The 12,661-nt window shown below is 47.9% G+C and overlaps 1 protein-coding gene across 2 annotated transcripts in view; it reads left to right on the forward strand.

The window, feature by feature from the left end:
* Positions 1-12,661, forward strand: part of NUP37 (nucleoporin 37) — a 145,525-nt gene that overhangs the window by 90,615 nt on the left and 42,249 nt on the right. For both annotated transcript variants that reach the window (XM_063927803.1, XM_063927802.1), the window contains exons 6-7: positions 11,774-11,864; positions 12,074-12,255. In XM_063927803.1, coding sequence (XP_063783873.1) covers positions 11,774-11,864; positions 12,074-12,255 — 273 coding nt within the window. The remainder of the gene's footprint in view (positions 1-11,773; positions 11,865-12,073; positions 12,256-12,661) is intronic.

Consider the following 12,661-nt stretch of genomic DNA (forward strand, 5'->3'; position numbering starts at 1 on the left):
TCGACACGTCGGTGGCTGAATGTTTTTCCCAAGAGAAAACTATATTAGGGACACAGACGTGTGTGGGTGGCCATGTAGGCACCACCAATATCTGACTGGGTAAAAACATTTGCATGATAATGTGATGCATATCAGAAAGGGTATATATGTGTGTGTGTGTGTGTGTATATATATATATATATATATATATATATATATATATATTTAGTAAGGTTGCATACATCTGTGTCCCAAACACAGGCATAGAAATATCTATGGAGGATGTCCTGTTCATAGCTATATTTCCCTCAGACCCCTCGGGCTCGCAAAAAGGTTATTGTGCCCAGTTACTACTCCCTGATATCGACACGGATACGGTTTCCTATGTCGACCATAATGTTTCCTGATTAGATCCACACACAAAAAAAAGAGCATTCAGCACATGATTAGTGCACATTAAGGACGTCACTGAGGACTCTGGCTGTTCCTGACAAAAGGGTCTATGTGTGGAGATATATATATATATATATATATATATATATATATATGTATATATATGTATGTATGTATGTATGTATGTATGTATGTATATATATATATTTATATTGAAAGCTGAGGTATCGTTCCTCCTTCTCATGTGCTGAGCGCTCTGTGTGAGAAAGTCTGGGTCAGCCCTGACAAGATGGTTTCAAATCCTCAAGAGGATTCTGATTGTTTATTCTTTTCCTGCCACGGACAGAATAAAGTGGGAGTCACCCCCTGTTCTGCACGGGGCCCTGTCACAAGTCCAGCGGATCGTATGCAGGAAGCTACGTTATATTCTAGTTATGTGTCCACGCGTACGTTAGTTAGACCTGCCATTACATGCGCATGGGGGAGTAGTTGTATTAAAAAATGGTCGGGTACCTTGTCATCCGATGTAGATACCCTGGGAAGAGATGGGATACTCCATACGTTGGGTCATATCAAGGACACTGCAGCATAATTTCGTGCGACTGCAAGGGATATAGGACTCTTGGGTTCACGGGCCAATTCCATGGCGGTTTCGGCTAGGAGGGCGTTGTGGATTCACCAATGCAATGCTGATGCTGACTCCAAGAAGAAATGGAGTCTCTTCCCTATGAAGGTGAAGCCTGGTTTGGTGACGGCCTAGTTAATTTGATCTCGACAGCTGCCGCTGGTAAGTCTACCTTCTTGCCCTATGTTCCCTCACAACGGATGATGACACATCATTGTCGGATGCAGTCATTTCGGCCCAATACATACAGATTCCCCTTTCTTTGCAGGTAGAGGAAGGAGAAAAGGGAAGAGGTCCGCAACCTCTTCAAGATCACAGGAGAAGAAATCATCCTCTATTTTCTGCCACATCCACCACATGATGCTGGGACTCTCTTGCGGGAGCCCACACCGGTGGGACCACGTCTAAAACTCTTCAGTCAGTCCTGGAACGGACCTGGACCCAGGGGTTTTTACGAATAGTGTCCCAAGGGTACATTCTGGAGTTTCCAGACGTTTCCCCTCACCAATTTTTCAAATTACCGATTCTCCTCCGGACGGGGCGGTAGTATGCGACGCAATACAAAGGTTGTATCAGGATCAGGTCATTGGCCTGATTTCCCCTGTCACAACAGGGAAAAGGCTTTTATTCAAGCCTCTTTGTGGTCCCGAAGCCAGACGGCTCGGTCAGACCAATCCTAAATCTGAAATCCCTCAATTTCTACTTAAAGAAATTCAAATCCAAGATGGAATCTCTCAAGGCAGTGATTTCCAATCTAGAAAAAGGAGTTTTTTTCATGGTCTCAGTAGACATAAAGGAGACCTAATTCCATTTTCCTCCGCATTAGGCTTACCTGAGGTTTGCAATTCAGGGTTGTCATCACCAATTTCAGACGTTGCCGTTTGGTCTGTCCACGGCTCCAAGGATTTTCACCAGGGTGATGGCGGTAATGATGGTTCTCCGTCGCTAGTAAGGAGTCACAATTATCCCGTACTGGGACGGTCTCCTGATAACGGCGAGGTCAAGGAACCAGTTGGTGCAAAACATTGCACTCTCCCTGACAGTTCTTCAACAACATGGTTGGCTCCTGAATTTGCCGGAATCACTGTTGGTCCCAATGACGCGGTTGTCGGTTTTGGGAATAATACTAGACACAGAACTACAGAGTTTTTTCTTCCAGTGGAAAAGGCTCTGGAGATCCAGAGTCTGGTCAAACAAATTCCGAGACCAGCAAGAGTGTCAATTCATCAATACATTCGGTTGCTGAAAAAGATGGTTGTGGCCTACGAGGCCACTCAGTTTGGCAGGTTCCATGCCAGGGTGTTCCAGTGGGACCTGTTGGACAAGTGGTCCGGTTCCCACCTACACATACACCGGAGGATAATCCTGTCTTCCAAGACCAGAATCTCACTCCTGTGGTGGCTGCGCAGTTCTCACCTCCTAGAGGGGCGCAGGTTCGAGATCCAGGACTGGATCCTAGCGACCACAGATGCAAGCCTCCTGAGGCGGGGGGGCAGTCACACAGGGGGAAAACTTCCAAGGAAGTTGGTCAATTTAGAAAACTTGTCACCACATAAACGGTCTAGAGTTAAGGGCCGTTTACAACGGTTTTCTACAAACGAAAAGCAGAACAGCAATGGCAGAAACCACAAGGATTTTCCGCTGGGCGGAAAAACATACAAGCGCTCTGTCGGCGATGTTCGTTCCAAGAGTGGTCAACTGGGAAGCAGACTTCCTCAGCAGACACGATCTCCATCCAGGAGGGGGGAGACCTCCTCCAAGTAGTCTTCGAAGAGGTGACATGTCGTTAGGATTTCCTCAAGTAGGAATGATGACATCTCGTCTCAACAAGAAGCTTCAGAATTCCAGGTCAAGGGACCCTCAAACAGGAACAGTGAATGCTCTGGTGACACCGTCGGTATATGTATTCCCTACGTTTTCTCTCGTTCCAAAAGTTCTGGGATCATAAAAAGGAAATTCGAGCGAGCCTCATGGTACCAGACTGGCCAAGGAGAGCTTGGTATCCAGATCTCAGGAATTACTCATAGGAGATCCCTGTGTCACGGGGCTTGGATTTTGAATATCCGGAGTTGTGGCTTGGGTTTCAGTGTCGGTAGCTTTCCACAGGATAAACCGGGCAGGCTGGATAAAAGTCTTTTTCATAGGACTTCTGAGAAGATTATGCTGGAGCTGAGAACTGAGGATTCAGTCAGTGAAGTGAAGAAGCCTGGAATTCTAGGAACTTGCAGAGAAACTGGAACAGAATGCTGTAGATTCAAGGCTGTGCAGCGCAGATTGACACACACACACACACACACACACCTGTGTGAGAGACGTTGCACTGGCGATTTCTTACCCAGAAATCCCCAGATTTATACCTGCAGACTGTTTCCCATTGGTTTTGCAAACCTTGCAGGTGACTGAGTGTTTTAGATTAGCTGATCCTTTCAAGGCGGCGACGCCCATCCCATACCTCTGCAGCTGGAAGCTGCACAAACGTTTGCTGCTGCCTCTGAGACCTCTCCTCCCAGATATGCCTGCAAGTCGTGCCCCTCGCCAGCAGCCCGCACCCCCACCGGAGGGACCACGCCAGAGCGTCCGGACAGGTAAGTACCGCTGGTCCCGGAACCCGATCCGCCGGACTGTGACACCCTGTTTTTTTCCTTTTGCACGAGGACCTGTTGTGGCAGGGGCCGTGCGTGTATTAGGACTTACCGCGGCTACGTTTGACGACATGGCGGTTGACCGCCAAATCCTAGTCCGTAAGGGTATTCCCACGGAATTAGTTCTCCACACTTATTCGGGCTAGAAGAGGGGTAACGTCTAAACATTACTACCGTATCTAGAGAAAATGCGTTTCTTGTTGTGAATCCAAGAAGACTCCTACGGCAGAGTTTTCAGCTAGGACGTTTTCTCCATTTTCTACAAGCAGGTGTGGATGCGGGCCTAAACTTGGGCTCAATTAAAATCGCCCTTATCGGGTTTCTTTCAGAATAAATTGGACTCCCTTCCAGAAGTTCAGACTGTCGTGAAGGGCGTGTTGCACATCCAACCTCCATTTGTGCCCCAGTGGCACCATGGGATCTTAATGGGGTGTTGCAGTCCTTCAATCACATTGGTTTGAACCTTTAAGTAAGGAGGAGTTAGCGACTTTGTCTCCCAAGAGACCTTATTTGATCTTCCATGAAGATAGAGCAGAGTTGGAAACTCGTCAACAATTTCTACTGAAGGTGGTTTCTTCTTTCCACATGTACCAACCTATTGTGGTGCCTGTGGCTACCGATGCCTTCGCTGAGTCAAAGTCTCTGCATGTGGTCAGAGTTTTGAAAATTTATGTCGCCAGGACGGCTTCGTTTAGGAACACAGGCTCTGTTTGTCCTGTTTGCTCCCAACAAGATTGGGTGTCCTGCTTCTAAGCAGACCGTTGCACGCTGGATCTGTGGTACGATTCAGCATGCTCATCTCACGGCAGGTTTGCCGTTACCGAAATAGGTGAAGGCAAATTCTACTAGAAAGGTGGGCTCGTCCAGGGCGGTTTAACCGGGGAGTCTCAGCATTGCAACTTTGCTGGGCAGCTATTTAGCAAACAAGTTGGCTAAGTTTTACGGTTTTAATACCTTGGTCGATGTTGACCTTACGTTTGGTCATTCGGTACTGCAGAGTCGTCCGCACTCTCCCGCCCATTCTAGAGCTTTGGTATAACCCCATGGTTCTTGATGTGACCCCAGCATCCTCTAGGACGTATGACAAAATAGGATTTTAATACCTACCGGTAAATCCTTTTCTTAGTGCGTAGAGGATGCTGGGCGCCCGTCCCAGTGCGTACTGTATCTGCAGTGATTATTTGTGGTTACATATGTGTTGTGTTACGTTTCTTGTCAGCCTGGTGTTGCAATTGTTCATGCCGTTGGCTTGTATTCTGTTGAATGCCACGTTCTGCGGCATGCTTGAGGTGTGAGCTGGTAAGATGCTCACCGTAGTTTAACAATAAATCCTTTCCTCGAAATGTCCGTTTCCCTGGGCACAGTTCCTATAACTGGAGTCTGGAGGAGGGGCATAGAGGGAGGAGCCAGTGCACACCCATTCAAAGTCTTAAAGTGCCCATGTCTCCTGCGGATCCCGTCTATACCCCATGGTTCTTGATGTGACCCCAGCATCCTCTACGGACTAAGAGGAAAGGATTTACCGGTTTTAACACTGTCTGCAGTATAACTGTAAACGACAGAATCCTGACGTATTCTGGTAAGTATTTTAACCCAACCCCTAACCCACCCGCAGCCTGACCGGTCATATCCCCCCCCCCCCCCCCCGCAGCCTAACTCTAACCTAACCCCACCCTTACCTAGTCTTACCCTCTCTCTCGTATGCCTAACCCTGACATCACTACTTGTCGGCAGGAATCTGTCCATCGGGATGCTGCTGCTGGTCTTCCGACTGCCAGGATTTTGACCACATCCCCTGTAAACATACTTTGAAAGCAGTATGTTTACAATTCTAATGCCAACAACGTTAAAATACTTTAAGTCGCATATAAATGTGATCAGCATTGTGCTGACAAGAACATACCCTCTAAATGTCGCTAGGTGGGAACAAAACATGCAAGAATAATGAACCAGTCTCCTTTTCAATTTGAAAACCAAGGGGTCTATTCATGAGCAGTGAAAAGTGTGGAGAAGTGAGCCTGTGGAGAAGTTGCCCATGGCAACCAATCTGCATTGAAGTAACTTTTTTAATTTGCACAATATACAATTGTACGGAGCAGCTGATTGATTGCCATGGTCAACTTCTCCACAGGCTCACTTCTCCACTCTTTTTTTTCCATGCTTTATGAGTAGACTCCCAAGTCTTTATTCTGATGTTTTGTACTCGACAAATATGTGTGAGATCACAACCATTTCAGTGACACACCTGTGACACGCCCTTAAAACCTGCCATCTCTGCATGCGTAGTCAATGCTCATGAACGTCCAATGCCTTGTCAAGACATTTCTGAGACACTGCAACTCTGTGCGTCTGGACTGTGGACACTTGCGACAGCCTGGCTTTGTGATGACATACCGATATGTACTCTGGCACACTGTTTTAGAATCTTTTGTTCAACATTGTATTTCTTCATTATTATTTCTCTGACGTCCTAGTGGATGCTGGGGACTCCGTAAGGACCATGGGGAATAGACGGCTCCGCAGGAGACTGGGCACATCTAAGAAAGATTTAGGACTATCTGGTGTGCACTGGCTCCTCCCCCTATGACCCTCCTCCAAGCCTCAGTTAGATTTCTGTGCCCGGCTGAGCTGGATGCACACTAGGGGCTCTCCTGAGCTCCTAGAAGAAAGTATAGTTTAGGTTTTTTATTTTCAGTGAGTCCTGCTTGCAACAGGCTCACTGCAACGAGGGACTAAGGGGAGAAGAAGCGAACCTACCTAAGTGGTGGTAGCTTGGGCTTCTTAGGCTACTGGACACCATTAGCTCCAGAGGGATCGAACACAGGACCCGACCTCGTCGTCCGTTCCCGGAGCCGCGCCGCCGTCCCCCTTACAGAGCCAGAAACAAGAAGGTGGTCCGGAAAATCGGCGGCTGAAGACTTCTGTCTTCTCCAAGGTAGCGCACAGCACTGCAGCTGTGCGCCATTGCTCCTCATGCACACCACACACTGCGGTCACTGATGGGTGCAGGGCGCTGGGGGGGGGGGGCGCCCTGAGCAGCAATAATAACACCTTGGCTGGCAAAACTAACACCATATATAGCCCCAGAGGCTATATAGGTGTATATTAACCCCTGCCAGAAACGATAAAATAGCGGGAGAAAGCCCGCCAAAAAAGGGGCGGAGCCAACTCCCTCAGCACACTGGCGCCATTATTCCCTCACGGCTTCGCTGGAAGGAAGCTCCCTGGCTCTCCCCTGCAGTCCTGCACTACAGAAAGGGTAAAAAAAAGAGGGGGGGCACAATTTAGGTGCAGTATATATATATATTATAGGCAGCTATAGGGGAAAACACTCTGTATAGTGATATCCCTGTGTTATATAGCGCCCTGGTGTGTGCTGCCATACTCTCCCTCTGTCTCCCCAAAGGGCTTTGTGGGGTCCTGTCCTCTGTAAGAGCATTCCCTGTGTGTCTGCTGTGTGTCGGTACTGCTGTGTCGACATGTATGATGAGGATAATGATGTGGAGGCGGAGCAAATGCCTGTGAATGTGATGTCACCCCCTGCGGGGTCGACACCAGTGTGGATGGACTTATGGAAGGAATTACGTGACAGTGTCAGCTCCTTACATAAAAGGTTTGACGACATAGGACAGCCGGCTACTCAGCTTGTGCCTGTCCAAGCGTCTCAAATGTCATCAGGGGCTATAAAACGCCCGCTACCTCAGATGACAGATACAGATGTCGACACGGATACCGACTCCAGTGTCGACGATGATGAGACGAGTGTACCCTCCAATAGATCCACCCGTTATATGATTGAGGCTATGAAAAATGTTTTACACATTTCTGATGATACCCCAGGTACCACAAAAAAGGGTATTATGTTTGGTGAGAAACTACCAGTAGTTTTTCCTGCATCTGAGGAATTAAATGAGGTGTGTGAGGAAGCGTGGACTTCCCCAGATAAGAAATTGATAATTTCTAAACGGTTAATGGCTGCGTACCCTTTCCCGCCAGAGGATAGGTCACGCTGGGAAACACCCCCTAGGGTAGATAAAGCATTGACACGCTTATCAAAGAAGGTGGCACTACCGTCTCCGGATACGGCTGCCCTAAAAGAACCTGCTGATAGAAAGCTGGAAAGTACCCTAAAAGCTATATACACACACACTGGCATTATATTGAGACCCGCTATTGCATCAGCTTGGATGTGCAGTGCTGCTGCTGCGTGGTCAGACTCCCTGTCGGAAAACATTGATACCATGGATAGGGACAATATTTTGCTAACGATTGACCATATAAAAGACGCGGTTTTATACATGCGTGATGCAGAGGGATATTTGCCGGCTGGCATCAAAAATAAGTGCTATGTCCATTGCCGCCAGACTAGGCAATGGTCAGGTGATGCCGACTTTAAGCGGCACATGGAAGTTTTACCCTATAAAGGGGCGGAACTTTTTGGGGAAGGTCTTTCAGACCTCGTTTCCACAGCTACTGCTGGGAAATCGACTTTTTTGCCACAGGCTACCCCACAGCAAAAGAAAGCACCGTATTATCAGGTACAGTCCTTTCGGCCCCAGAAAAACAAGCGGGCTAGAGGCTCATCCTTTCTGCCGAGGGGCAGAGGAAGGGGGAAAAAGCTGCAACACACAGCTAGTTCCCAGGAGCAGAAGTCCTCCCCTGCGTCCGGTAAGTCCACAGCATGACGCTGGGGCTGCTCAGGCGGAATCGGGAACGGTGGGGGCACGTCTCAAGGTTTTCAGCACACAGTGGGCTCTCTCACAAGTGGATCCCTGGGTCCTACAAGTAGTATCTCAGGGGTACAGGCTGGAATTCGAGACGTCTCCCACCCGCCGTTTCCTAAAATCTGCCTTGCCGGCAACTCCCTCTGCCAGGGAGGCAGTGTTGGTGGCTATTCAAAAACTGTATTCACAGAAAGTGATCGTCAAGGTACCCCTCCTTCAGCAAGGAAAGGGTTACTACTCCACAATGTTTGTGGTACCGAAACCGGACGGTTCGGTGAGACCCATCTTAAATTTAAAAACCTTGAACACTTATATCAAAAGGTTCAAGTTCAAGATGGAATCGCTCAGGGCGGTTATTGCGAGCCTGGAGGAGGGGGATTACATGGTATCCCTGGACATCAAGGATGCGTACCTGCATGTCCCCATTTACCCTCCGCACCAGGAGTACCTCAGATTTGTGGTACAGGACTGTCACTATCAGTTCCAGACGCTGCCATTCGGGTTATCCACGGCACCGAGGGTCTTTACCAAGGTAATGGCCGAAATGATGATACTCCTTCGCAAGAAGGGAGTTTTAATTATCCCGTACTTGGACGTTCTCCTGATAAAGGCGAGGTCCAAAGAACAGTTGATAGTGGGGGTGGCACTTTCTCAGGAAGTGCTACAACAGCACGGCTGGATTCTAAACATTCCAAAGTCACAGCTGGTCCCGACGACACGTCTTCTGTTCCTGGGAATGATTCTGGACACAGACCAGAAAAGAGTGTTTCTTCCACTGGAAAAAGCCGAGGAATTGTCATCTCTGGTCAGAGACATTCTAAAACCAGGAAAAGTGTCTGTACATCAATGCACACGAGTCCTGGGAAAAATGGTAGCTTCGTACGAAGCAATTCCATTCGGAAGGTTCCACGCAAGGACGTTCCAGTGGGACCTGTTGGACAAATGGTCCGGGTCCCATCTCCAGATGCAACAGCGGATAACCCTATCGGCCAGAACCAGGGTGTCGCTGCTGTGGTGGCTTCAGAGGGCTCATCTACTAGAGAGCCGCAGATTCGGAATACAGGACTGGGTCCTGGTGACCACGGATGCCAGCCTTCGGGGCTGGGGGGCAGTCACAAAGGGAAGAAATTTCCAAGGACTGTGGTCAAATCAGGAGATTTCTCTTCACATAAATATCCTGGAGCTAAGGGCCATTTACAATGCCCTAAGCCAGGCAAGACCCCTGCTTCAAAACCAGCCGGTACTGATCCAGTCAGACAACATCACGGCGGTCGCCCATGTAAACAGACAGGGCGGCACGAGAAGCAGGATGGCGATGGCAGAAGCCACAAGGATTCTCAGATGGGCAGAGAATCATGTGTTAGCACTGACGGCAGTGTTCATTCCGGGAGTGGACAACTGGGAAGCAGACTTCCTCAGCAGGCACGACCTCCACCCGGGAGAATGGGGACTTCATCCAGAAGTCTTCCAAATGCTGGTCAACCGGTGGGAAAAACCACAGGTAGACATGATGGCGTCCCGCCTCAACAAGAAGTTGAAAAGATATTGTGCCCGGTCAAGAGACCCTCAGGCGATAGCGGTGGACGCTCTAGTGACACCATGGGTGTACCAGTCGGTTTATGTGTTTCCTCCTCTACCTCTCATACCCAAGGTACTGAGAATAATAAGAAGGCGAGGAGTGAAAACCATACTCGTGGTTCCGGATTGGCCAAGAAGAGCTTGGTACCCGGAACTTCAAGAGATGCTTACAGAGGACCCTAGGCCTCTGCCGCTCAGACAAGACCTGCTGCAGCAGGGACCCTGTCTGTTCCAAGACTTACCGCGGCTGCGTTTGACGGCATGGCGGTTGAACACCGGATCCTGAAGGAAAAGGGTATTCCGGAGGAAGTCATCCCTACCCTGATCAAAGCCAGGAAGGATGTCACCGCAAGACATTATCACCGCATTTGGCGAAAATATGTTGCTTGGTGTGAGGCCATGAAGGCCCCGACGGAGGAATTTCAACTGGGTCGATTCCTGCAAGCAGGGGTGACGTTGGGCCTCAAATTGGGGTCCATAAAGGTCCAGATTTCGGCTCTGTCGATTTTCTTCCAAAAAGAACTGGCTTCTCTGCCCGAAGTTCAGACTTTTGTCAAAGGAGTACTGCATATTCAGCCTCCTTTTGTGCCCCCAGTGGCACCTTGGGATCTCAATGTGGTTTTGGCATTCCTGAAATCACATTGGTTCGAACCACTTAAGACTGTGGATTTAAAATATCTCACGTGGAAAGTGGTCATGCTGTTGGCCTTGGCGTCGGCCAGGCGGGTTTCAGAATTGGCGGCTTTGTCTTGTAAAAGCCCTTATCTGATTTTCCATATGGATAGGGCAGAATTGAGGACTCGTCCTCAGTTTCTCCCAAAGGTGGTCTCAGCTTTTCACTTGAACCAACCTATTGTAGTGCCTGCGGCTACTAGGGACTTGGAGGATTCCAAGTTGCTGGACGTAGTCAGGGCCCTAAAAATTTATATTTCCAGGACGACTGGAGTCAGAAAGACTGACTCGCTGTTTATCCTGTATGCACCCAACAAGCTGGGTGCTCCTGCTTCTAAGCAGTCTATTGCGCGCTGGATTTGTAGCACTATTCAGCTGGCGCATTCTGCAGTAGGCTTACCGCAGCCTAAATCTGTAAAAGCCCATTCCACACGGAAGGTGGGCTCATCTTGGGCGGCTGCCCGAGGGGTCTCGGCTTTACAACTTTGCCGAGCAGCTACTTGGTCGGGGGCAAACACGTTTGCAAAATTCTACAAATTTGATACCCTGGCTGAGGAGGACCTGGAATTCTCTCATTCGGTGCTGCAGAGTCATCCGCACTCTCCCGCCCGTTTGGGAGCTTTGGTATAATCCCCATGGTCCTTACGGAGTCCCCAGCATCCACTATGACATCAGAGAAAATAAGATTTTACTCACCGGTAAATCTATTTCTCGTAGTCCGTAGTGGATGCTGGGCGCCCATCCCAAGTGCGGTTTGTCTGCAATACCTGTACATAGTTATTGTTACAAAAATCGGGTTTTTGTTGTGAGCCATCTCTTCAGAGGCTCCATTTTGTTATCATACTGTTAACCGGGGTTCCTATCACGTGTTATATGGTGTGATTGGTGTGGCTGGTATGAGTCTTACCCGGGATTCAAAAATCCTTCCTTATTGTGTCAGCTCTTCCGGGCACAGTTCCTAACTGAGGCTTGGAGGAGGGTCATAGGGGGAGGAGCCAGTGCACACCAGATAGTCCTAAATCTTTCTTAGATGTGCCCAGTCTCCTGCGGAGCCGTCTATTCCCCATGGTCCTTACGGAGTCCCCAGCATCCACTACGGACTACGAGAAATAGATTTACCGGTGAGTAAAATCTTATTTTTTGTTTATTTTCCATTTTAGAATCTGGGATTTAGTAGGAAACCAAATTGCTAAATTTATGCTGCGTTCCCCAGGCATGAGTGTCGCGTGGCATCCAGAAGAAGCTTTTAAGGTATTTGTCTGTTTACTGTAATTGCCTAATAGCATGCTAGTGCTGAAAATTAATATACCTATTATTATGCTGGGATAGTGCAGCATTCAATATATACAGTAGTGTATTTAAGCACATATAGTTATGGGGGGTAGGTTGTTCTGTTATATGTACTCCTGTTAAGGTTTTATATGTATTCTTGCATAACCAATATTACTCCTTTCCTCCAGCTGATGGTAGCAGAGAAGTCTGGCACCATACGGTTCTATGAGCTGACAACAAATCAAGCGATTCTGTCTCTTGAGTCCATGCAGATGCCCCTTATGTCTGCAGACTGGTGCTTAAGAAATGCGTTCAAAGTAGGAGCAGTTGCCGGGAATGACTGGGTATTTTGGGAGATGCCTCGTTCCAGGTAGGTGCTTGCCTACATTTATTGCTACCTTTTTAACTGTTAGTGTTTTACTTTTTGTTTTTTTTTCTCTTAATTGTGAAGATAAAACAGGTACCCTATGCAAAGACAGTGCCCATTGCTTTGTAAATACTTAAAGCTTCAGTTGACCTCTCAAGTCTATACTTGCAAATAATTATGCATATACAGTTTTATTCAAGAATATAATCTAATAAAAATTGTAATCTAAAAAATAGAATATATATCAGAACGATAAGTATAAAAACAATGCATCACACTGATATGAATCAATGCAAATATTTATTTATGACTTGTGACGTGAAGTCTCTTTATACTAATATACCTCACAAGTTAGGGCTAGAGGCACTTGAGCTTATGTTAAGTACAGATAAATCACTTGATAATAGTA

The sequence above is a fragment of the Pseudophryne corroboree genome, chromosome 6 (genome assembly GCF_028390025.1).
Source record: "Pseudophryne corroboree isolate aPseCor3 chromosome 6, aPseCor3.hap2, whole genome shotgun sequence".
Lineage (NCBI taxonomy): Eukaryota > Metazoa > Chordata > Amphibia > Anura > Myobatrachidae > Pseudophryne > Pseudophryne corroboree.